The 25,372-nt window shown below is 40.5% G+C and overlaps 1 protein-coding gene across 9 annotated transcripts in view; it reads right to left on the bottom strand.

Moving 5' to 3' along the window:
• The window catches only part of LOC309704694 (uncharacterized protein), a 50,059-nt gene that overhangs the window by 23,794 nt on the left and 893 nt on the right, over window positions 1-25,372 (bottom strand). For 4 of the 9 annotated variants that reach the window (XR_014276328.1, XM_082530067.1, XM_082530068.1 and 1 more), the window contains exons 2-6: window positions 22,495-22,623; window positions 1,425-1,490; window positions 1,057-1,116; window positions 215-277; window positions 8-106 (exon numbers count right to left, since the gene is read on the bottom strand). Coding sequence is in view for 8 of the 9 variants with exons in the window: in XM_082530067.1 (XP_082386193.1) it covers window positions 8-106; window positions 215-277; window positions 1,057-1,116; window positions 1,425-1,490; window positions 22,495-22,623 (417 nt within the window). In the remaining variant the exon portion in view is untranslated. Of the gene's footprint in view, window positions 1-7; window positions 107-214; window positions 278-1,056; window positions 1,117-1,424; window positions 1,491-3,852; window positions 5,393-8,994; window positions 9,031-9,199; window positions 9,571-22,494; window positions 22,624-23,054; window positions 24,674-25,372 lie in introns of those variants that run through there. The other 5 variants (XM_082530072.1, XM_082530071.1, XM_082530070.1 and 2 more) reach the window with 5 other exon arrangements.

Here is a 25,372-nt window from a genome sequence, read left to right as displayed (position 1 = left end):
TCCTTGCCATGTTATTCTCGTCCTTAAAACAGTCCCGTAGAAAGCAGGTTTCTTCTTTTTTGTTATCACAGTCTTTGGCTTCCGTTAAACTACATACAATGATGTCCTGCAATGAAAGGGCACATTTATCATTAACCAAATATAAGTCACTCCAAGATAAACGTAAATACATTTGGACATTTTCTAGTTTTTAAACAATGTTTCACAAAGTTACCTCAGACTTGTTCATTATTTTGACGGTAATATTCTCTGGCAGCCTGTGTAGTGTAGTTGTATTCTAAACATAGAGAAATGGTAAAGAAGCAAAATACATCAATAGTTATGTTTATTTTTAGTGAGTGATCATCACAACTGAAACTGCAAAAATCCAAAGAGAGTGAAATATATTGGCTGCTAAAACACAAATCTGCTGGGGTTGGAGGCCCCCAGAGGGCTGCTGGTTGTCTAGAACCTGATCCCAACACCCAAATCTGATTGTTGGCTTTGTCTGTCATTTCATTGTTTTAAATAAAAATGTAATCATTCAGAATTACAAGAAAATGGAAACAAAAAAATGTCACCAAAGGCACCAGGAAGTTTTTGTATCATATATCTTTAACTAAACTTTTTTTGGGAAAGTAATGTACAAGCTATAATGACACCAAACCCTTGTTTTATATTCTCAACAGATTGCATACAAAGCTTACAATCTCTGACCTTGTGCTCACCACAAGTCCTTAAAAATGTATTTTTTCCATCACTGACAACAAGTAAAAACTTAACTTGGAGCTCTGTGTGTTTCACACTGAAACAGACGCAGACTTCCACACTTTCTTTACAGACCATTTAAATATGGGACCACTTTTAAAGTAGCTTATTAGCTCCTAAGATGTAGACAACAGCATAATGCAGTTAAGCAGAAGTAAACACTCATTACAGTCTTTGAATATTTGTTGTTTTGGGGCCTGATTTACATCATCCTCATATTACCTTTTATCTTAACACCCTTGTCATCCAGCATTAGAGATCAGCCTATTAAGAAATTTAATAATTAGGGAAAATAAAATTTTTTGTTACCCAGTCTTTTTTTGTGAAGTGGTCCATACAACCTGCTTCTGATGGCTCGATCAGGATTACCTGGTAGACAAAACGTTGTTTAAGTTGACGGACAGAATTACCACCATATAATGAACATAACTTGTATAACACTATATAAACTAAACTAATGCAGACCTAAATTTAAGAAGGACAGGCTACCAAAAAAAATGACAAATGAGTACTTTAGGTCTCATAGCTTTTTAATAAAACCAGAAGTTACAGTAATCAACAAAACATTAAAACTAAAAACATTCGCGCTCCTCTCGAAACTATTAAGTTCACCAAGAGCACATTTTACAGCACTTATATAAAAGCAAATAGAGTAAAACTGCAAAGAGAACACTCACACTAAAAAGCAACAGGCAGAGAAAACAGCCGTGTGACGTCATGATTCCCTCTGTGATCTTTGCAAACTACAGTGAAACAAAAAAAAGCAGGAGAAAGGTATATTATGGACACAGACACACAGAAGATTTAAAAAATAAAACGAAATCCCAGAAATAAACCCTAGACAAAACATATCTGTCAACTAAGGTGTAGGTCTGTTAGGTTATGTTGTGGTCAATGTTCCCTCTAATTTTTCACGTGTCTGAGCGAACACACAAACTCCCTGAGCGATCTCTTGGACCACTGTGAGCGACATCAGACGTGTGCACTGTGGTCATGCTGGCATCGAATCCATCGAAGTTTCATGGTTTATTAAAATAATCAAATTACAGCATTTACATTTATGTTAGATGACTTTTAATTAACTGCTTTAGCCCACTTACAATGAAAATGGAAAAAAAAAAAAAATCTTGTTCATGACCTGTGTAGCATGTTAACACTATTGGAAGCAAAAATAACTTGCACTCCAATTTTGAAAACAATTTTCTTTTCTTTTTTATAAAGCTCTGAGAGAGTCTGTAACTCTGTCGGCAAAATACAGTATATAATGACCAATGGTGGGCAATTAATTATATAGTTACTTCTTCAAAAAAGTAACTCAGTTTGGCAAACAAAGTTTTTTGCAGCTTTTTTTTTTTTTTTTTTTTAAATGCAGCCAAGGCGTTTTTTAAATAAACATTTCAAACTATTTACAGAACAGCTGTTCTGCATCAAATCTGATGCCACACAAATTATTTGTGCCACTCCAAAAAAATAATTCCTGTCCACTATGAGATGAAGGAGAACAACAGCCTGATACCTGCAGGCCTGACAGCAGGAGATGTATCACTGCTGTAACACCTGTAACACTCAGCAGTCGCCTCATTGTTCTGACACACAACACTATTGACTACACTACACACTAACTACACAAGATTTGCGCTAAACGTCGCAAATCTCTCACATCTCAAAACACCGCCATAACTCCTAAAACTTCCCCCTTCCTAAACAACTAAATGCCACGTTGCCATATCATTTTTTGATTGGTCGACATGGTACTTTTTTGGACGAATAGGAAAGGCAGAGGGGGGTGGGGTTTGTTTTTGCTCACAGGTGGAGAGTGCTTTCAAGCCTTTTCTCTTATAAATCGCAGACCAAGAGGACCGGAAGTGCGAGGCTATGAAATGGGACCGTTCAGCCTTCAGGAGTTTATTAAAGGCAGCCATCTGCTCCTTGCTCCCTAAAATATAACAGGACATTGGAGTCCATCTCACACTTCAGTTCAATCAGTTTTCTGTTTGACGTTTATTCAGCTGTGTGAAAACTGGAACTTTAATTTCAGCAAAACCGATTTAATCAAGGACAAATAAAACACTGAAAAAAGCCAAACAATAACATTTTTGTGACTTATATATTGTGCTTAACCCAAGTAGCGAAAGACCACGGAGGTCTGAAAACAATGTTCCGGGAGTCCGATGTTCTCGGTGGCTCTAATGAGCCTTAAATCCCGGGTCCCCTATTGAGCTGGTATGGAGGACCACAAGAGCCACGCGCATCGAAATAAAAAAAAATAAATAAAAAATTCGTGCTTAAATAATGAATTGTAGAATAAAATCTGCATTTGTAAATTCATTTTTGAATTCCAATTTAATAAACTGATTTTTAAAATGCTTTTTAAGTCTTCATTTCAAAAACCTTTTTTTGAATTGCACTTTAATAAACTGCATTTCAAAATCCATTTCCCTTTCCTGTTCGCTCAGGGAATAACATGTGGATTAGCAGTTGGATTAACAACTTCATTTTAAAAATCCTGCTGCTATTCAAAGGAGATTGGTTGGTCAGACACAGGCTGTCTGCCAGCCTGGATTTTTCTAGCTCATAGCTTCACCCTGCTAAGAAGCGTGTGTGCTTGTACAAAGGCCGTTCAGCCTCGGGAGGGACCCTGCAGCGAAACGGAGAGCACAACCTCTGACTGAGTGCCTGTCTGACCACCTGTGAAGGTAACGTGCTAACATGGCTAACGCTAGCATCACCGCACGTAGCCCCGTTATTTTAAGGTCATCTTAGCTCGTGAAAGTTTTACGTCGCAGCTGTACGAGCTCGCTACGTGTTCTCTTAAGCTGCTGTGCTCTTCACAAATAAAGCTGGAAGCAGCTCAGACTATTAGAACCCGTAGGGTTGCCAACCGTCCCTTAAAATACGGAATCGTCCCGTATTTCGAACAAAAGTACACGTCCCGTATTGAGCTAATAAGGGACGCACTTTGTCCCGTAATACAGTGAGAATCAAAAGTAATCTATAAATGTTAATGGAATTAACGCTTTGTTTGAAAACATAATTCCCAGCCCCTCTCCTGCTTTGTGACCAATGAGCTGACAGCACACTTACGAGTATGACAATTCAGATTACCGCTCATCTCATTGGTCGAGGAAAGGTCGCTTGCGGAGAAAATACCGGAAGACAACAGATGACCACAACAAGAAGCATGGCCAACAGGGAAACAAACGCCGACACTGCGGTGCAAGTCTCGGACGACAGTAAACCTAAAGCTGGGCAGACACTGTGCGATTTTTTCAGTCACGTTATTCAGCTCCTGCTCAAACTGCACGATTGACTCGCAGTTGGTAGGTCACGATGTACTCTCACACTATACGGCCCGATGCTCTGATGCGACCTGAGTGCTCACACTGTGCCTCCATAACATGAAGGTTATAACAGAAAATCTGTCGCTCTCTCTGTCTTTCACTCACACAGACACACCACCACCATCAACTTTGCTAAATTGCTAATGAAAAACATGATCAGGCAGCTGTGATTGAGCAGCAGTGTAAATCCAACTATTTTCACGGTTGTTGTGGTCGTAATAATTTTGTGATGCCACATCGAAAAGGCTCGGATGAGCTTTCCAAAGTTCTACAAGTTGTGCCTCCATCGCTTGTGTCCAGATCACACGCTGCACAGCCGTGCTGCTCCGTCTTTTTCACCAACGTTTACGTGTTTGCGCGCGAGCAGTGTGAGCGGCTGTGGTGAGACCCTCACGAGCGATTGATGATCGGGAGCTGGTCGTGAGGTGTTAATCACTTCTCGTTACCCCACGTATACTACACGACGCACGATGAAGGCCAAAATCGGTCCGATCACTCAAAAATCGGCTCAAATGGGCCTAAAACCGCACAGTGTGAGCCCAGCATTAGAGCAGCAATGTTTGTTCCCCTCAGAGAAAGGGAAGAATGGGAAAAGGAAAACACCTGGCTGGAAAACGTTAATATGGGCATGTGCAGTGAATATCAGCGCTATGTGGCCAGAAGTGTGATAATATCATTTATTTTGTGTAATAAACAACTGCAAGGATAGATGATTACAACAAATAGATGACTAATACATAAAAGTAATACATAGATGAATAATGATGATGAGTTATGATGCGTAATCAAGGGAACAAGCGGGTTTACAAACAGGAGCAGCTGATTAGCATTAAGCCAATTGTACTAAATGCACTAAATGTGCACTGTTACAAGAATGTTTTTCTTTCTATTGTTTTCTATTATTTTAAGTTAAGCAGGACAGAGTGCTTTTAAAGAAAGATTTACTTATATTCTCAAAAGTTAAGCATGACAGGCTTCTGTTTAAGAAAGAGACCTGTTTTACTGTGTTAATGTTGTCATTTTGAGCTAAAAATAAATGGCTAAATGATCATTTGTTTCACATGTGTTCATATCACAAAGAATAGAATATGCATCTACTTAAATCAACTTCAAGTCAAATGGTTAAAAAAATAATTTCACACACAAAAAAAAGAGCTAGAAAATTCACCACACTGGGAAGGGTGAAGACAACTGGGTCGCCCGGCCCTGGCCACGAGGTGTCCCTTATTTATTTTTCAGGGAGTTGGCAACCCTAAGAACCAGCACTGAGGCCTGTTACATTTATACAGCGTTAGAGCAACAGCTGCAGCCTACAGCCTTTAAACTAGCGATTAAAATGCTGACAGTAAACTCGTCAGTCCAGATGTTACCACATTACTTTGTGATACTTAAGAGTTAAAACAACTGAGACAGGCTGATTAAAATAACATCTGTCAGTTCTCACATTTAATATATCAAGACTGGAGATCACACTACTGATTTCAGTTCATTTAATATGTGAGTGCACAGATTCATTCTCAACTGGACATAAACGATGATCAAAGGTTGTATATATGATGAATTCATCAAATCCCAGCCTCTAACACGGTGCGCTGAATCTTAGCTTTGAATGTCCAGTATATTCTAATCAGTGCAATGTAAGAATTCACTGAACCCACAGTATCTACACCTGTGTGGCAAAGACACAGATAATGAAATTTAATTGTTAATACAATATATATCATGAGAAACGAAAACTGAAATTGATTCAGCTCAGTACTTTTCTCTGTATGCTCTGATTATAAAGGCCTTAAATTCTGTGATATATACTGTAAATGATTTTCACAGAGGTCTTAAAGTAGTTAAATCTCTGCTGATAGTCTGGTTGTTTATATTTTCACGTTTTTGTCTCTGTAGGGCTGTTTGATGACGATTTGGACTCCTCTGGGAGATGTCACACCCACATCTGTTCCATGCTGTAGCCATGGATGGTGTTATAGCTCTGAGTCAGCTTTGGGCCATCAGACGCACACACTGGAAAACCAGCACCTGGACTTCGTCATGCTGCTGTTGTGAAAATACTGGTTACTTGTAGTTTTCTCAGTATAATAAAGTGATCCATTGCTCCCACTTCAAAAGTGTTAATTAGCTCTGACATCTGTCTCTGTAAGCAGTGATTTATCAGCACAAAGTATTGACAGATCAAAGGCATTCATTACAGTGATCCACAGCACCACATGTTAATGTGTTTGTTTTATTTAGTATCACTGATCCGTCTGTGCTGCAAATTTCCTCACTGTCAGGGTTTTGACTAAAGTCTATCTTTATTGTTTCTGCACACCACACAGTTTGTTTCCTCCATTATTTTATCATTTAAATTATTATTAACTCATTCACTGCCATTGACGTCTATAGACGTCAATTGAAAAACTTACGTTGACTGCCATTGACGTCTATGGACGTCAATGGCAGTCAACGTAAGTTGAACTGAAGCCCACCAGCAGTAAAAGTAGACCTGCAAGGAGGTGCAGGGTTTGAGCACGTATGGGATTGCGCAGTGAGACAAAAATGTGGTGCAAGTCTTGTTGTGTTTCACTGCCAGCCATTTGAAAATGGCTGGCAGTGAATGAGTTAATAACGATTATAGATACAAACCCAAATCCAATTTTGTTAATAAATCTAAAGGCAAAATACAATGATTTTCAAATCTCATTGTGACAAAGTGGGTGAGAACACCATTTGTCCATTTTCTTAGTTGACGTTCTTGTTTTGAATTAACCATATTTCATATGTAGTGTTGCGGCTCCTTCAACCAATGGCCGCGGCAGGCTAAACATGAGGACACAGATGACTCGCAACAACAAACTGATAAAATACACTTCTGTACCATTTGCTCCTTTTATTCCACATGCAACTGTCCAATATATAAATCAGCACATGGGATTAACTATTAAACAAATGCACAAACAAATAACTGCAACTCACCAATAACTAGGGTTGCCAACTCCCTGAAAAATAAATAAGGGACACCTCGTGGCCAGGGCCGGGCGACCCAATTGTCTTCACCCTTCCCAGTGTGGTGAATTTTCTGGCTCTTTTTTTGTGTGTGAAATTATTTTTTTAACCATTTGACTTGAAGTTGATTTAAGTAGATGCATATTCTATTCTTTGTGATATGAACACATGTGAAACAAATGATCATTTAGCCATTTATTTTTAGCTCAAAATGACAACATTAACACAGTAAAACAGGTCTCTTTCTTAAACAGAAGCCTGTCATGCTTAACTTTTGAGAATATAAGTAAATCTTTCTTTAAAAGAACTCTGTCCTGCTTAACTTAAAATAATAGAAAACAATAGAAAGAAAAACATTCTTGTAACAGTGCACATTTAGTGCATTTAGTACAATTGGCTTCAGTTGAGGTATTATTTCAGCTTTTCTAATGCTAATCAGCTGCTCCTGTTTGTAAACCCGCTTGTTCCCATGATTACGCATCATAACTCATCATCATTATTCATCTATGTATTACTTTTATGTATTAGTCATCTATTTGTTGTAATCATCTATCCTTGCAGTTGTTTATTACACAAAATAAGTTATATTATCACACTTCTGGCCACATAGCGCTGATATTCACTGCACATGCCCATATTAACGTTTTCCAGCCAGGTGTTTTCCTTTTCCCCATTCTTCCCTTTCTCTGAGGGGAACAAACATTGCTGCTCTAATGCTGGGCTTACACAGTTTTTGGCCCATTTTGAGCCGATTTTTGAGTGATCGGACCGATTTTGGCCTTCATCGTGCGTCGTGTAGTATACGTGGGGTAACGAGAAGTGATTAACACCTCACGACCAGCTCCCGATCATCAATCGCTCGTGAGGGTGTCACCACAGCCGCTCACACTGCTCGCGCGCAAACACGTAAACGTTGGTGTAAAAGATGGAGCAGCACGGCTGTGCAGCGTGTGATCTGGACACAAGCGATGGAGGCACAACTTGTAGAACTTTGGAAAGCTCATCCGAGCCTTTTCGATGTGGCATCACAAAATTATCACGACCACAACAACCGTGAAAATAGTTGGATCTACATTGCTGCTCAATCACAGCTGCCTGATCATGTTTTTCATTAGCAATTTAGCAAAGTTGATGGTGGTGGTGTGTCTGTGTGAGTGAAAGAGAGAGAGCGACAGATTTTCTGTTATAACCTTCATGTTATGGAGGCACAGTGTGAGCACTCAGGTCGCATCAGAGCATCGGGCGGTATAGTGTGAGACCTGCATCGTGACCTACCAACTGCGAGTCAATCGTGCAGTTTGAGCAGGAGCTGAATAACGTGACTGAAAAAAAAAAAAAAAAAAAAAAAAAAAAAAAAAAAAAATCGCACAGTGTCTGCCCAGCTTTAGGTTTACTGTCGTCCGAGACTTGCACCGCAGTGTCTGCGTTTGTTCCCCTGTTGGCCATGCTTCTTGTTGTGGTCATCTGTTGTCTTCCGGTATTTTCTCCGTAAGCGACCTTTCCTCGACCAATGAGATGAGTGGTAATCTGAATTGTCATACTCGTCAGTGTGCTGTCAGCTCATTGGTCACAAAGCAGGAGAGGGGCTGGGAATTATGTTTTCAAACAAAGCGTTAATTCCATTAAAAGTTATAGACTACTTTTGATTCTCACTGTATTACGGGACAAAGTGCGTCCCTTATTAGCTCAATACGGGACGTGTACTTTTGTTTCGAAATACGGGACGATTCCGTATTTTAAGGGACGGTTGGCAACCCTACCAATAACTGCACTAATTACAATGCCAACTTACAGTTTGGCCTATGGCATCAATTAGTGAACAAATATACATAAACCATCAAGTTCCAGTCAAAATACATCAAAATCATTCAAGCTGCAGTCAACAGAAAGTTTTGCCTCATGCTCATCCTACCTTTCTGCTCATCAACATCAGGTGCCGTGAACAGGCAAGTGCAACCACATTTATCATCTACCACACCCATGAGACACGCCCCACACCCATGCACCAATACAGTGAGTCCATTTAAACCAACCCACTTAGTCAAAAAGGAACAACTCATATGGCTCCTACATACCGGCCCCTAATTATTTTAGAGCAATAATTACATCATACTTACCATGTAGGAGACGAAGGCTACATTCACACTGCAGGTCTTAATGCTCAATTCCGATTGTTTGATCAAATCCGATTTTTTTGTCTGCTTGTTCACACTACAAATAAAATGCGACAGCAAACGCGCTCTAGTGTGAACGTGTTACACCACTCCAGGACAACTTGGTGTAAACAGCAGAACCGAGTTTATTTGGGTACTTCAGAACCGTGGCTTTCACATACAGAGCCCAAGAATACACTCTTCTTCTTTTCCTTTTTCGAACATAGTTTCTTTTTTCGTGACTGCCCCCTACTGGTGGAAAAACATGTAGCAGCCAAAAATCCAAACATATAGTTGAATAACACAAATACCAACAGATTTATGCAATGTTTTGGACATATTTTAGCTTTACACTTAACCAAGTGCTACATTCCTCCCCTGCTAAATAAATGTTGTCCCAACATTGAGGAAACATGACAATAAGAAACAAAAATAAACAACTATACTTCTCTTTTCCTTGTGACAACGTAGAGATGGCGTAAGTCGGAATAGGGTTTAGCAGTGCTTTAAGATCACTTTCACGATGCACTATTGGACCTCAGGTGACAGAATCGCATGTTACTCTCTTACCAGATAAGCATCGGCTTATAACAATGCTGAGTTGTTTCCAACAGTCCACATACAAGCACCGCAGCAATTTCCTAATGTTGTAAACCTGCTCAACATTTGGCAATAAACCCCATTCTGATTCTGATTATTACCCTCTAAGACATTACTATCACTTTATCATGTGCTCCGGAGCTTATCAACTTAGATAGTAACCATTTAATCACAATTAACCTCATCAAACATAACGATCCAATGTCTTACGCTACCATCCCCAAAAGTATCAAATACTTGTGTCACCATACTGGTAAGGCCTTGTAAGTCCCCATACATTTTTGAAAAATAACATCATTTAAATTAAAAAAAAACTCTTTCACAGTTCAATAATAACTAACTGGCACATAAGCTGCATAGTAAGGCATTTGTAGAGCAGGCCAAGGTACTCCAAACTGGTCATAGAATGGCGGTGCTGCTGCACTGGCATACAATGGGTTAACACTGTGACCAATTGCTCTTTGAACTGGTTGGCCAAACGCATCATAAGTCAATATTTTCCGTGGACATCTGTCCCTCTGAGATCTTCTCGGCTGCGGTTCCGACAGTTCTGGGTTCATTTCACTGGGCTGACCTGGCGAAGCAACAGTGTCTGATGATGCTGAGGTGTCATGTTCAGCGTTACCTTGTCCATTCACCATTTCTACTTGAAACTCTTCAGTATCCACTCTAAGCTCCGTGCTCTTTCGCTGAAGGTCCTGGTCCAGTTCAGTAGCAGGTGCAGACACCATTAAATCCCCTTGAGGCTGACAGTGGTGGTGCCTCACTCTCTGAGACCAATACTGTTCTTCATCATCTGAGCTCTCTATATGGTTCGATGCGTCTTGTTAGCATGTTCTGGTTCGTGCAACTGGTCCGTCCGGTTATTGTCTCCCCAGAAACATTTCCGTTGTCTTTTTTCCTATTTCCATTGTGTTGTGTGTGCTTTTGCAGCGTTTTTCTTCTTGCAAGCGGTTTTCTTCTTGCAAGCGGTTTCTGAAGTTGCAGTCCGTTTGGCCTCTCAGGGCCACCGTACATTTGCATCAACAGCATGAACTAAAATGGCCATTTTAATCTCTGGATCATTTAAAGAGATCTTTCCAAAATCAAGGTTCACTGGCCAATTAATTTCTGGTTCAGCAAGAAACTTTGGCCATGACAACCAGGAATCATCCATTTTTACCTGATTGCACCTAAAAGGTAAACCAATGGTCTAATGACCATCAACCAATTTAAGAGTCCATCACTGACTTCATAAACTGCTGATCTTCTCTAGACAAAGCAAATTGCTCATCCTGAATACATTCTGGAAAATCAGCCTTCATTTGACGTTCCCACAGCTCATCCAATCTTGCCACGGAAATCCTATTGAAACTCACATCAAAAATGTCAGTCTTATGATCCTCTCTGAGAGGACCATTCACCGTCCAACCCAGCATAGTTTTTACTGCATAGGGACCTCCATCCTGACTTCTAACAACCTCCCATGGCTCTAAAGCCTTGGGCACATTGGTCCCGATCAACAGGTCTACCCCGGAATTTATCTCCAGTATCTTAACAGGGCTCTAGAGTGAGACCAAATTTTTCAGTGGTGCGACTAAAAATATATATACATTTGGTTGCACCTGTGCGACCAACTGTTCGGGTAGCAAAAAATAAATAAATAAATAAAAAAATTTTTAAAAAAATCTGCAACCTTCCCTGTGGTCAACAACAGACACACATTATGCCCCTATCGTGGAAGTGCAGGTGGAAGTGGGAGGTGAGTAGCTTGACTAAAGCGACATCAATTCATTATATCCTGAATCGACTTTTAAATATAACCGTGTTTTGCCAGAAACGCCAGATTCTCAGATTAAAGCTCACAAAACCATTTCAACAACAACCAAACAGCAGATGAGAGCAGGTACACGGACTCCACACAAAGACGTAAACACAGACCCGACGCATCAGAATCAGCTTTGTCTTTCTCGGCTTTCTCACCCGACGGCCCGTAGACGGACACGCTGTCGGAGCTCAGCGATCCCGATGCGTCCGGTCCGCGCTGTGTTTACGTCTTTTTGCGCCGATTCTGAGCTGCAGGTTTTGTCTCTCCAACCAAAATCCACCGAGCCAGCAGCAAAAGAAGCAGCAAACTGCGCTTCACATTTGATCAATGTCGTCATGAATTTTGCTGTTTTGCTTCCACGACTATTAAAATCACACTTCATCTTGAGAGGGGCGTGCTTCCACCCACCCTAAACCTTGCCCATATATCCCTGATCTTAAAGAAGGATAAACCCGCGGATCTGTGTACATCCTACAGACCTATAAGTCTACTTAGTGTGGATTGTAAGATTCTGTCCAAAATTTTATCCAGACGTTTGGAGGAGGTTCTGCCGGTTCTGATAAAGCCTGACCAGACGGGATTCGTCAAGGATAGATACTCCCGCTCCAATGTCCACCGACTCATAAATGTTGCGCAGTTCTCTCAGAACGCCAATTATAGGGCTCTTGCGATCTCTTTGGATGCTGAGAAAGCATTTGATCGGGTGGAGTGGGAGTATCTATTTGATGTTTTGGACAGGTTTGGTTTGGGATCTGAATTTGTCAAGTGGGTCAAACTGCTGTATGGGGCCCCAGCTGCAAGGGTCTTGGTTAATGGCTCGGTCTCGGATGTCTTCCCACTGGGTAGGGGAACGCGGCAAGGATGCCCCCTCTCTCCCCTGTTGTTTGCACTTGCTTTGGAGCCACTGGCAGAGGCTATAAGAACTGATCCTGAGATCTGTGGGGTGACCTTGTCGAATACTGAATACAGGATTTCCCTTTATGCAGATGACGTGTTGCTCTTTCTCACTAAGCCAGAAACTTCTATTCCTGCACTGACACATATCATCAACCAATTTGGCCTCTTCTCAGGGTATAAGATAAATTATGATAAATCTGAAGCTTTGCCACTGGGTGACGGGGGGAGGTGGGACGCTCCTCCTAATTTCCCTTTCAGGTGGTCGACCACAGGTTTCACATATTTAGGTATCAGGGTGTCCGCAGACACAGCGGAGTTGTACAAGTTGAACTTCAAGCCGATTGTGGCCTCAATCAAGAATGACCTCAATAGGTGGTTTGACCTCCCCCTGTCTTGGACGGGTAGAATAAGTTTAATCAAGATGAATGTGCTACCCAGAATATTATACCCCATTCAAATGTTGCCTCTCAGGATCAACAGAAAAACATTCATAGAGATTGAGGGATGTCTTTCTAAATTCATATGGCGTGGGAAGAAATCTAGACTAAAGATACAGATTTTACAACTGCCCACGGATGAGGGGGGTCAGGCACTGCCTAACTTTTTATATTACTACTGGGCTTGCCATGCACAAATAATCTCAGGGTGGTTACATTCCTTCCTTCACCGGGGCGAACCATCGGTAGATGCCTGGTGCTGTGACCCTCTCTCACCTCTTAGTCTCTTATCCACTGACCTGGCGGACCTCCCTCTTGGTGTCAGAACTAATTCCGTCTTGATGCCCACTTTAAAGGTTTGGCGTAATATTACTGCCCACGTCGGAAGAAGAGGTTTCTCTAGTGCACTGCAGCCTCTAACTAGGAATAAAGCTTTCCCCCCGGGTATTGGCATTAATATATTTGATGATTGGTATTCTAAAGGTATAAGATTTATTTGTGATCTGTTCGAAAGGGGTAGTTTTATGGCCTTTAATCAAGTTCAAGTTAAGTATAATTTACCACAGAAACACTTCTTTGGATTCCTGCAAGTAAGGCATTATGTGAACTCCCTTAAATTTCCAGCCAATCAACCAGTTTTGAACCCTGTTGAAAGCTTTCTTCTCAAAGTTAACGAGGAAATGACTACAAAAAAGAAATTTATTTCTCTTTGTTATGGGAAATTGTTGTCTTTGAACTTTATAACCACTGATAAGGCCAGGGTTCGGTGGGAAACCGACCTCGAAGCTCAGGTTGGTGCGGAAGCATGGTCCAAAACTTTCAGATCTGCCATGAAATTGTTTCCCTGTAACAGACTAAAGGAAAGCCAGTACAGAATCTTACATAGACTACAGCGTACGCCGGAGTTCCTAAATAAAATTCACCCTCAGATTTCTGCTCTTTGTGTGAAGTGCAATACGGCTGTAGGGACCTATTACCACTGCATATGGCAATGTCCTTTAATTACTAGATTTTGGAAGAATATTGCTATAGAGCTTTGCTCTATTTTCCACCGAACGATCCCACTGAACCCTATGCTGTTCGTTCTGGGTCTATCTATAGAAGGGCTCTCTCTGTCTTCTGTACAGATGCTTTTGTTAAGTAAACTTTTACATTTGGCGAGGCGATGTGTACTGTTTCAATGGATTCAGAGACGGCCCCCTACTGTTACACAGTGGTACAGAGAACTGCTCAGGGTGCTGCCGATGGAGCGCCTCAGTGCCATCATAAAGGGCAATTGTAATGCATTCTGTAGCATATGGCAGCCTCTGCTTGATCACCTACCTCATGACCTTACTGTGCTATTACATAAAGGGGACTCGCAGTTTGTTTTTAAACACACTGATTAATGTCTGTGTTTCCCCCCCCTTTTTTTTTTTTTTTTTTTTTATTGTTTCCCTTGACTTCGAATGTAAAACGCTTTACATATTTTGTCCCAGGCGTGTGTACTGGTAACTCATATACCTGCATTTGCTTTGTTTTTTTTTTTTTTTGTGCTTGGCTGTGCTGACTTGTTGCTGTTCGTGTTGTTCTGACAAAATCAATAAATCATCGTTTCAAAAAAAAAAAAAAAAAAAAAAAAAAAAAATCACACTTCATGCACAGCTAGCTCTCTCTCTATCTCTCGCTATACTTCAAGAACAGTTTCCCGTCTCCAATCTCTGTTTTCTGTATTATTCATTGGCTTATTACCCACCAGTCTACCGTTGTTTACAGCGCTGTGGCTGCTGTCTTTTTCTTTTTGTCACTTAAATGACCTCGGACAAGAAAGCCTGTTTTTTCTGTTGTTCAATACTGAAGAAATTTAAACTTTATATGCAGAACATTGTAGAATATTTTTAAGGTTATCTGCTATAAAAAGCCAGACCAGGAAAATCTCCTTCATGTTTTTCTGTGTTTTATTCTCAGTTACTTTCACACAAAGGCATCTGCTGTGATGTTCACAATTCTGATAAAGTCAGTACTGATAAATGATCAGAATTATAATATTTCTGACTGTCTGAGGCTAAGTTGAATCGAATCGGGACTTTGAAAACCGGAATCGAATGGATTATAGAGATCAGTGATGATACCCAGCCCTAGTGAGCAGCCTAGGCACGACAGAAGTGGATGTAGCTATAATAGGAAAAGAACTATTGCTAACTTTTCTGTTAAGGCCTGATCCTTCTGAAATTCATAGCCAGTGCTCTGACACGGTGTCATCAATCTTTGAATGCTGAAAAAGCACAGTGTATCCAGAAAAACACATATTATATCAATTATAAAATTTGTGTGCGCCTAACTTTTGTACCGGTACGCCTAACTTTAAAAAGTTAGGCGTACCGGTACGCCCATGGCAAAAAGTTAGTCTAGAGCCCTGCTTAATATAGCGCAAATGTGGCCATCTATCGAGATCTTCCTGTCGAGGAATATTACATTGATGAACAGGCATGCTTTTCTGAGTAAATAAGTCAGGCAAGTCACAGTAGTGATCTAAATCCAAACCAGCTACTTCAAAATCTGAAACAACATAACTACTGACCATTTTCTCCTGACCCATTGTCCGCAAAAGAATGCCAGTTTTCCTTCCTGAAAGATTCAGCCTATTCATGAGCCCTTCAGTACAAAATGAAGCTGGGCTCCCAGGATCTAGGAAAGCATAGGTTATCAGTGACTGATTACCTTTCTTGGCCTTCACTCTAACGGGTATTATGGACAGAGCACTATTTTACTCACTGGCCCCAGTAACACCACTGCTTTGCACAGCACATGAAGGACCTTCATCTGGTGGTTCTCCCCCTCCTATAGTTTGCACTGCAACACTTTCCCTCCGCTTGGAGTGAATATGTAAGAGTGTGGGGTGTTTCTGTTTACAGACTTTACACAAGAGACGTTTCCTACAGTCCTTGCTTCTGTGCCCAATGCGCAGACAACCATAACACACGCCATTCTCTTTCAAAAAAGATAATCTTTCAAAGTGCAACTTTCTTTCAAATGAAGGACACAAATCCAACATATGCCCTGCTCCACAAAACAAGCAAACCTTGGTCACAACTGAACCACTCTCTCGCCTCAATCTTCCCTTCCACCTTGGCCACTGTAGTAGCAAAACTACTCCGCTTAGCCTTAGGGTAAAACTGAGACTTACCATTCCTCGCCTCTTTTCTGGTGGCTGTCGGAGGATCATGTATATCTCCAAACAATGGGTCACTTGCGATCTTAACTTGCCTTTCAACAAACTCAACATCGCTAAAAACCACTTTACGTTGAAACCTCTCCTGCAGATTGCAGACAACATTCCTCCATTTATCCCTGAGCTTATAGGGTAACTTTTTTTTTTTTATAACTGCTTGCATATTAGCAGAGACATCCAACTCATGCAAGGACTCAACATCTCCCATTGCATTACAACATTGCCTTAATAAAAACCCATATTCCTGCAAAGCCTTCACATCATCAGATTTTATAGGTGGCCATTTACTGACCCTTTCAATGTAGGCAGCAGCAATTTTCAGCGAATTGCCAAAGTTCTCTTGGAGCAAAGATTTAGCTTTAGCATATCCATACTCAACAGGCATATACTGACAGCTTCGGACCATTTCTCTGGGATGGCCTCTAGTGTATTGCACGAGAAAATATAAACAATCCTTAGCACTGTGAGCTTGACTCTCCACCATGTGCTCAAAAGCTCTCATAAATGTTTGATATTGCAAAGGATCGCCATCAAATAACTGAATGTCACGACTTGGTAGCAAAAACAGAGACTGCTGCTCAGCCAGTAAAGTTGTCATTTCATTTTGTTTCTTCAAAACTGACTAGATGATCATGACCCTCACCACCTTGCACTGTATGTGTAAGAGGTTTCGATTGTGCGTGAGACTGCGACATCATCCGAGTAGTCGAAACTGCACCTGGAAATACTTGATATAACTTCGTCTCCAACTGTTCCAACGAAACAACCTTAGGCTGAGAAGTATTTTTAACCTCGGGCCTCACATCCAATACATGTGCTTGATGATCACTTGCATCGACACCCTGATATGGTTGCTCTGGTAACACAGGCTTGAACGTCGGAGCATTGGGATTTAAAAACGACTAAACGCCCCTGCTCTCGTTCTAAATACGAATTCATTCCATCAGATTTACCATTAACAGCACTTGAGACTCGGGACATTTCAGAAGCTTTTAAAACATTCACCTTTGCTGCTGAGGCTGCTATTTCAGTTTCTAAGTCAAGCAGCTCCTTTCTTTTCTTAGGCTGTGTTTCTTGTTCTTCCAAAGCATGCTTTTCTTTCAACAACCTCTGTCGAACAAGAAGGGCAGCCATGTCAGCCTCTGCCGTTATGCGTGCTGACAAGGCAGATGAAACCATTGAGCCACTGAGTGATGATTTACTTTTCCTACAACTTCTGCTTGCAACATTAGAGACGCTATCACTTGGATTAACATCATCTATCGCAGCACCTTTACCAACATTCCCGGCGTGCCTAGAAGCACCAGAACCATTTCCAGCAGGTAATACATCAGAAGACTCAACACCAGGTGGATTTAAATGTGGCAAATCAAGCTCAGACACCTGATTTCTACTCTTCAGGTTTCCCTTTGCATCATGAAGCAATTTCTTTATCTCTTCCATAAACTCAGTATTATGTGCTTGCACACTTATAAACCAAGCAGTTTGTTTTTCTTGCTCCTCTTGAGGAAGCAAAGGAAGCAAGGTTTCATGCAGACGAGTTGCCTCATTAAGCAACACAGACAAATTCTCTAACTGAGCCTGAACAGTGGAAACATTATCTTCAGATTGCTTTAATTCTTTAACCTTTATGACCTTTTTAATTTTATTAATCTTAGTGTGACGTTCTGTTTGAAGCTGTCTTTTCTTTCCATCTGCATCACCACATTGTATTAATTGGCGTGTCTCCATTTTTTTCAAAACATTACAAAATCCAAACACTAAACTGCAACTATGCCACACATATTGATTCCAACACATCAACTTGATGACATTCCCTTCAATAAACCTTGGACACACACAATTAACAGGAGCAATATCCCCCACTATCTGCCTATTAAACCTAACTCAACCTAGTCTTCCGTACATACTAGCGGTGGGTATTTATGTACCTCCATACTGTCAGCTGTGAGGAAGACAAACTGTCTTAAACACAAACTGCGGCGGTACTCCCAAGCCAATGGCTTCAGCCGCCTGATGCACAATACCTAGAAAGCAAATCAGTACAACGCCTAGTGCAGCTGTACTGCTGAAACCTAACGGGAATAAGACTCCTGAAAGAAATCTGTTGTGTGTAGCCAAAGGCTTCGTCTAAAAGCTGCATGGACAAAGGCAACAGCAAACTATAAAACTCATCTATATATAAATAATCCAATAAAACCTACAAACTTTTCTGTTGACAATTTGTTGCGGCTCCTCCAACCAATGGCCGCGGCAGGCTAAACATGAGGACACAGATGACGCACAACAATAAATGCATAAAATACACTTCTGTATCATTTGCTCCTTTTATTCCACATGCAACTGTCCAATATATAAATCAGCACATGGGATTAACTATTAAACAAATGCACAGATTGCACAAACAAATAACTGCAACTCACCAATAACTGCACTAATTACAATGCCAACACACAGTTTGGCCTATGGCATCAATTAGTGCACAAATATACATAAACTAGTGATGGCCCGCTTGAAGCTGACGCTCCGGAGCGTGTGTCGAAAAAAACAACACACTGGTTCAGAAGCACTGTGTCGAGGCTTGCTTCGTTTGGCAAAAGTCACGTGACCAGTGACGTCCGAAGCTTCATTACGCACGTAACTGCTTCGGTACCTGATTCAAACAGATATAAGGAAGTGAATCATCCACGGGATTCGTGGAGTGTGTTGATGGTGACAGATAGCGACGAGGTGATCATTCCACTGACAGATATGGAGCCAGCGAGGAAGAGAGGACGTTCTGGCGTGTGGGAATATTTTGAGTTGATTTTGCTCAATTCATTTTATCTGCCGAAGTGAAAAACTTGAAATGTCCAAAATCATGTTTTCATAATGTAAATATCATTACAGCATATGACTTTAGGAACACTTCCATGTGAATTAAAGCTGATGAAGACTACAAAAATGTATTTGACACTATACGTACATGACATTGCTACAGTTTAGAAAATCATTTTGTTTATTGTTTTTAGGTGATAGTCTGCAGGACCCAGGAATACCTGCATATCTACCAGCTTGCAGTGTGGTTCCTGCACTCCACAGCCTCTTCTGTTCCATGCAAGTGGATTTTCTCCAGGGCAGGAGAAACTATTTCTAAGAAAAGAAACAGACTCAGCCAGCGCACAGTAACACTAATCCTCTTTTTAAATGTAAATAACAAAAGGGCTACCTTACATAGATCATGTTTTTACTTTGCAAGTTCTTGATTAGGGGTGGGTTTTGATTATCGCCTTTCTGATTACAATCCATGCTAAATTGAATAAAGTGATATTGATTCATTAAAATCCCGTGTCGATTTGTAAATTAACGTTATTATGCCTGAAACGCCAGCATCTCAGGTTAAACCTCACAACATGTCGTCAAACACCATGCAGCTAAAACAGTAACTGGGAGCAGGTTTACGGATTCTGCATACAAACGTGAACACAGAGCGCGGACCCGACACATCAGAATCAGATTTTGATGCGTCGTCGGGTCCGCGCTGTGTTTGCCTCTTTTTTCTTCGCTGGCTTCTGCAGCTGCAGGTTTCATAACTCTCTGTTTACATCTCTAATTAAGTCTCACATGTGTCAGCTTTCTTTTAATAGATACGAAATTATGGATATATACTGTTAAATGATCAGAACTGTAATATTTCTGACTGAGGCAAAACTTTCCAGATTCCAATCAAATTGAATCGGATCCTGTATCGAATCAAAATGATTCTACAAATCAGTGACGATGCAGCCGTACTCAGCTTCCTAAGCATTTTCCCTTTCCAGTTCACAATCAATCCCACCCCTAGGTCAAAAATATGTATAGGACAATTGGCCTCATCTAATATTTTGTATGAACCTGTCCAGCTGTCCAGTGATTAAACGACAAGTAGATGGAGGCAGGACTTCACAGCAGGGGCATACTCCATAATGTGCTGTGCATTATCATATGTATATTATATATATTGCTCACTTATTGTATTTACCAACATCAAGGAGTTATGAGCAAAGAAAGGCCACACCATAGTGCATGTTTAAATAGGGAAAGTTTATTGATCAAAATGTATTACGCAAATACGCATTACATTTTTTTTCAGCCCCCCAATCGAGAAAACAAAACCAATTACATGTTCAAAGCAACGGAACGGTGGCCCAATATCAGAGAGAACTCCACTCTTGAGTGAGCAGTGATAATTGAGCAGTCTGTTTTATTTTGCAGATTCAAGCTGCTCTTCAAAATTTTCACCACCAGATGTCACCGGAGAGGACTGTGTTGAAAAGCTTCGAGTAATGAACCGTTTTTCAATACAAGCTTCAGTGCTTCGGAAAGCTTCATTTGGCCATCACTAACATAAACCATCAAGTTCCAGTCAAAATACATCAAAATCATTCAAGCTGCAGTCAACAGAAAGTTTTGCCTCATGCTCATCCTACCTTTCTGCTCATCAACACCAGGTGCGGTGAACAGGTGAGTGCAACCAGATTTATCATCTACCACACCCATGAGACACGCCCCACACCCGTGCACCAATACAGTGAGTCCATTTAAACCAACCCACTTAGTCAAAAAGGAACAACTCATATGGCTCCTACATGTAGTCTGCAATAGGCAAACATCTACTATCCCAGGTTTCTTTATGTTTTGCACTTTTACAGATTATATAATATAACATCTTGGTTTAAATCAATTCCTACGAGTTTGTTAAGTTAACATGTTCTTTATTTCAACTGTTAATTTTTATTGTTTAAAGTTACCTTACCTACCTGTCTTACAGAAACAAAAGGAGGAAATGTTGTTTTACTTCCTGCTTTATACCTTCTGGGTTAATCTGAGATCACAGGAAGAGACCAAGTAGTTTACATTGAGTAGGCTAACCACGTTATCAAATTAATGCATTTAAGGTGAACTAGCAAACACCGTCGTAGTTACATGCGGCTGTCTTCTTGTTTGATGGCAGATACTCCCTTCTCCCTGGACAAAAAGGCTAAAATGACCAAAGAAAAAGTGGAAAACAGCTAAACGTGAGAGGTTTTTGGATAAAGTTGGTGTTTATTTTTTTTCAATGATTAAGCACTGCTTCCAGCCAAGAGTGATACCATATATGCCCCATAGCTGCAGAAAAGGCTAACATTGTTATCTTTTTACAAAAAACAGCTAAACATGAGAGGTTTTAGGACAAAGTTTGTGTTCTTGATTCTTTAAGCACCGATTCGAGCACCGTTTAAGCACCAGCACCGTTTCAAAAGTACCGGTATGGGATAAAACCTAAACGATACCCATCCCTAATGATGGTAACAATCTCCAACCTCCTCTGAGCCTTCCTTCAAAACACCGAGCAATGCACAGCTTCTCAGACGTAAAGACTGGCAGAATCTCATCATCTGCAGTACATCTAATCGAAACACTCAGCCAAAAGTCTGAAAATTAGTTGATCCTGTAATGGATATTAGTGCATGGGCTCAGCACCACACTTTGAGAGATCACTATCTGTGAACTCTGTTCACTGTGTGATCCGCATCTGCATTGAGGATGTTTGAAACACTGTCATTTTCTCTGAGCCAAAGCTCATTTAAAATAAAAAATCTAAATTTTAAATTTCTTTCAACTTCAAAACATGTTGATGATGTAATTTAGCCATTTAAATCAGCTGTGTTCAAGATATATCTAAAACCCTGCAGGACCCCAGCCTTGAGGCCTGGAGCTTCCCAACCCTGTTTTAAAGTAACATCTGCTCCCATCCAGATGACGCCTCTTGAATATAGCACAAAAATAGCAAGACGATGCTAAAACACACGCACTGCATCTATTACAGTAGAAGTAGAAGAAAACAGTAGAAGAAAAGCCTGCCTGCCATGCACACCTTTTAACAAGTCACACATTTAAGGTGTGATGAAACAAAAAAAAAAGGAAAAAGCAGACCCGGACTGCTGAGCAGATAGAGTCCTCCAGGATAGCATTCCTCTCAAGCATCTGCCTGCTATGTTCCCAGACTGTAGTTACAGGAAGAGCTGATGTTATAGTGTGGTAAACTTGACACTATCCAGATGGTTTTGAGACATGCTCTAGTTATCAACATTATTATTAAACAACAACATGTCTGTTGTGTAAATCAGATCAGTAACAGGCAAAGATTAGTCGCAATTTTGGTTCCGATCATCACATAAACTTTTGTTCCTAAACAAGCAACAGGTCAGCTGAAGAATCCTTATTGTTACCTAGAAATGTACCTGGGACAGAATTTTTAAATCAAACTTTTGTTTCACAATTGTTGCGCTTTGTTTTGAAATCTTACTTGGTAAAAGGTTAAAATGAAGCATGAATGCTGGTGACCAAGTTCGCCACGTATGTAGCTCACGCCGAAGGCAATAGTCATGCACAGTGGCGGTCCTAGCCTGTTTGGCGCCCTGGGTGAACACTCCATCTGACATCCCCCCCCCACACACACACACACGCACACAAAGACACACACACACGGACACACATACATAAAACATATTAAGGGTTGTACATTAACATAAAACTGTTGTCGGGACCACACTGAATTTCACCAGAGAAGCACACACACATGTGAAGAGAGAGAGAGAGTATGCATTGTATGCAAACAGCTACCAAACAGCCATCATAATTCGTCATACAATGAGAACAGGACAAATCAACAACTGACAATGACTAATTAATATTAAACTGTGTATCATAATGTATTGTTTGGAGTTTAGTCTGTTACTGTTGCTATTTTTTCCATTTCTTCTTGGAGCAACTGTAACTCACATAATTTCCTTAGGGATTAATAAAGTATTCTGATTCTCATTGTTTCAGGATGACCTGCCATTATCCAACGACACATCTGCTTACCTGTATCTGTTGCTCGTTTCTCCTCCTCTTCTTTTCTCTTTTTTCTAAACTGAGCACCTGATGGCTTTGAACTTTTCTTTCCTACACCTTAGTTCACAGATTCGCTTTGTCTTTATTTCTGGGATTTCGCTCAGCCCAGGATTCAAATCATGCAAGGGCGTAGATTTGGCATGGACCACCAATATTCAGCGATTATTGAATTGTCCCCACCAATAATTTGATCGCTTCGAGTAAAGAAAAACAAACCCAATAGAAAGAAAAAAAAAACGATCTGTCGACATCTCATTCACCCAGCGGTGCAGAAAGAGTTAAATTACGTTCTCTACTGGAGTCCTACGTCATGTGACAAATATGGCAATGTGATTGGCTGAGCCTTTCAGGGAGCTCTGCAGCAAACCTGCGCTGCCAGGAGGAGAGGAGGACGGCAGCAAAAAGGAAGAACCTGGATATAAGAAAGTATTTTTCAAAGAAACCTGTAAGTCACTTAAAGCCAAGTTCACTCATAAAATGTGTCATAATAACGTTACAGGCTATGCTAGGCTTTGGCCCACATCAGTCTAAAACTGTATGTAACCATGAATAACGTGTTTGGGAAACTAACTGCACAACAGGCAGCACTATTAGTTCTCTCAGTCTCAGAGCAGCGTTTCTCATTTTGATTGAAACTGTCAGAGAAAACGGCACCCTCGAGCAGCCAGGATATTAGTTTACAGAGGCTGTTAAAATGATATGTCTAACGTTAAAATGTTGGTGACACAATAATTTCATCCTAATGGTGCTGACATATTCATAGGGTTAATTTTTGAGACAAAATGTCATGAGGTAGTCATGATTTTGCAAATATTCCAACCAACACAAAGCTCAGAGAGTAATGGTGACACAGGTGAAATGATGACTTGATGGTTCATGACTGTATTTGAAGCACATGTGTGACTGCATGTATGTGGAGTGTCTCACTGTTATTCATCAGGTGACAGAGGCAGCTCTGCCATGTTGTAGCTCGGACAGAGGTGGAGAAGCGAGGTCACAGGTGACTGATGAGTTGGTGCTATAGATTAACTAGTATTTATTATCATGACAATTGTTAGGCTGCTGATGTAAATTGATTCATTAGTGTATGTTTGACAAAGAATCTGAATTGACACGTCTCACTTTTTATATGGCACGAATCCATGTGTTATTTTGTCAGATGACAATATGTCCTAGTGCAGTCAGAGGGGAGGAGCCAGGGCCAAAGCTGAGGCACATCAAGCACACAATAATACTTTTAATCTGAGGATAAAACGCAGGTACTGAGGCTGTAAGAAGCTTCAGTGCTCTCAGAAGACTAAAAAGATGGGTAAGGTTAACAATGACTCAAATGAGATTAAACAATGCTGCTGTGTGTCCACCAGGAGAGGCTGGACAGTATAGATGTAAAACCAATATGCCAGCAGTTTATCTCAGTTAACGAGAGGAGCAGGCATGTGTTTGGCTGCTTCACATAGTGGACATTGAGTTGTTGTGTGGGACACCAGTAGTCCATGTCTGTTGCTGTAACAGTAGTTCATGTTTGGAATAAAAAATCCCAGCTCACTGAGTTAATCGGGGCAGTAGTGCCTAAAATGTTGCATAATTTTGCTGAGAGATCTTTTACTTTGTGGTAATCTGAGATGAGTAGTTTTATGGACAAAACCCAGCAGATCATTCAGTGTTCCCTTAGTGCTAATAAGAGATGTTGGTGTAACTGAAGTAATGTTGTTAAGTCCTTAAAGTCATATTCTTTTATTGTCATGACTGTATTTGAAGCTATTTTTATACCTGATTTATATGGAATATGGCTGAAGTGAACTAAAGCCTAAAATAGTCATTTGTTTAATAGTAATTTAACATTATATAATTCACATATAAAACTATGAATTGTGATTTTAAATGGTTTAAAAGCATGTAGAATAACATATGTACCAAGTATATTTCTCCTCTTTTTATTAAGAAGCAAAAACAAAAAGGAAAAAAGAAACAGGGCAGGGTTCGGTGGTTGAATCATCCGTCCCCACCAATGCCAAAACCAAATCTATGCCCTTGAAATCATGAATACATAATGGGCTTGGATTGACAATATTAGGAATGAAATGCGCTCTATTTGGAAGCAGTCGGCCCCGCCCCTTTCGACGGGTTGTGTGTGTGTGAGACTTTAAATCATCAAACTGTAAATTATAAATTTTAAATTGTTATTGATCCCTTTACCCCGAGTCCTAAAGTGTATATTTGTTTTCTTACTCTTCTTATATTTATTGTTTGTTTACTTGCACTGCTGTAACTGGAGCGTCGTCTCGTCT

The sequence above is a fragment of the Aulonocara stuartgranti genome (assembly GCF_965226115.1).
Source record: "Aulonocara stuartgranti genome assembly, chromosome: 4".
Classification (NCBI taxonomy): domain Eukaryota; kingdom Metazoa; phylum Chordata; class Actinopteri; order Cichliformes; family Cichlidae; genus Aulonocara; species Aulonocara stuartgranti.
Note: the sequence above shows the minus strand (reverse complement) of the source record. Positions and strands in the feature narration are given on the sequence as shown.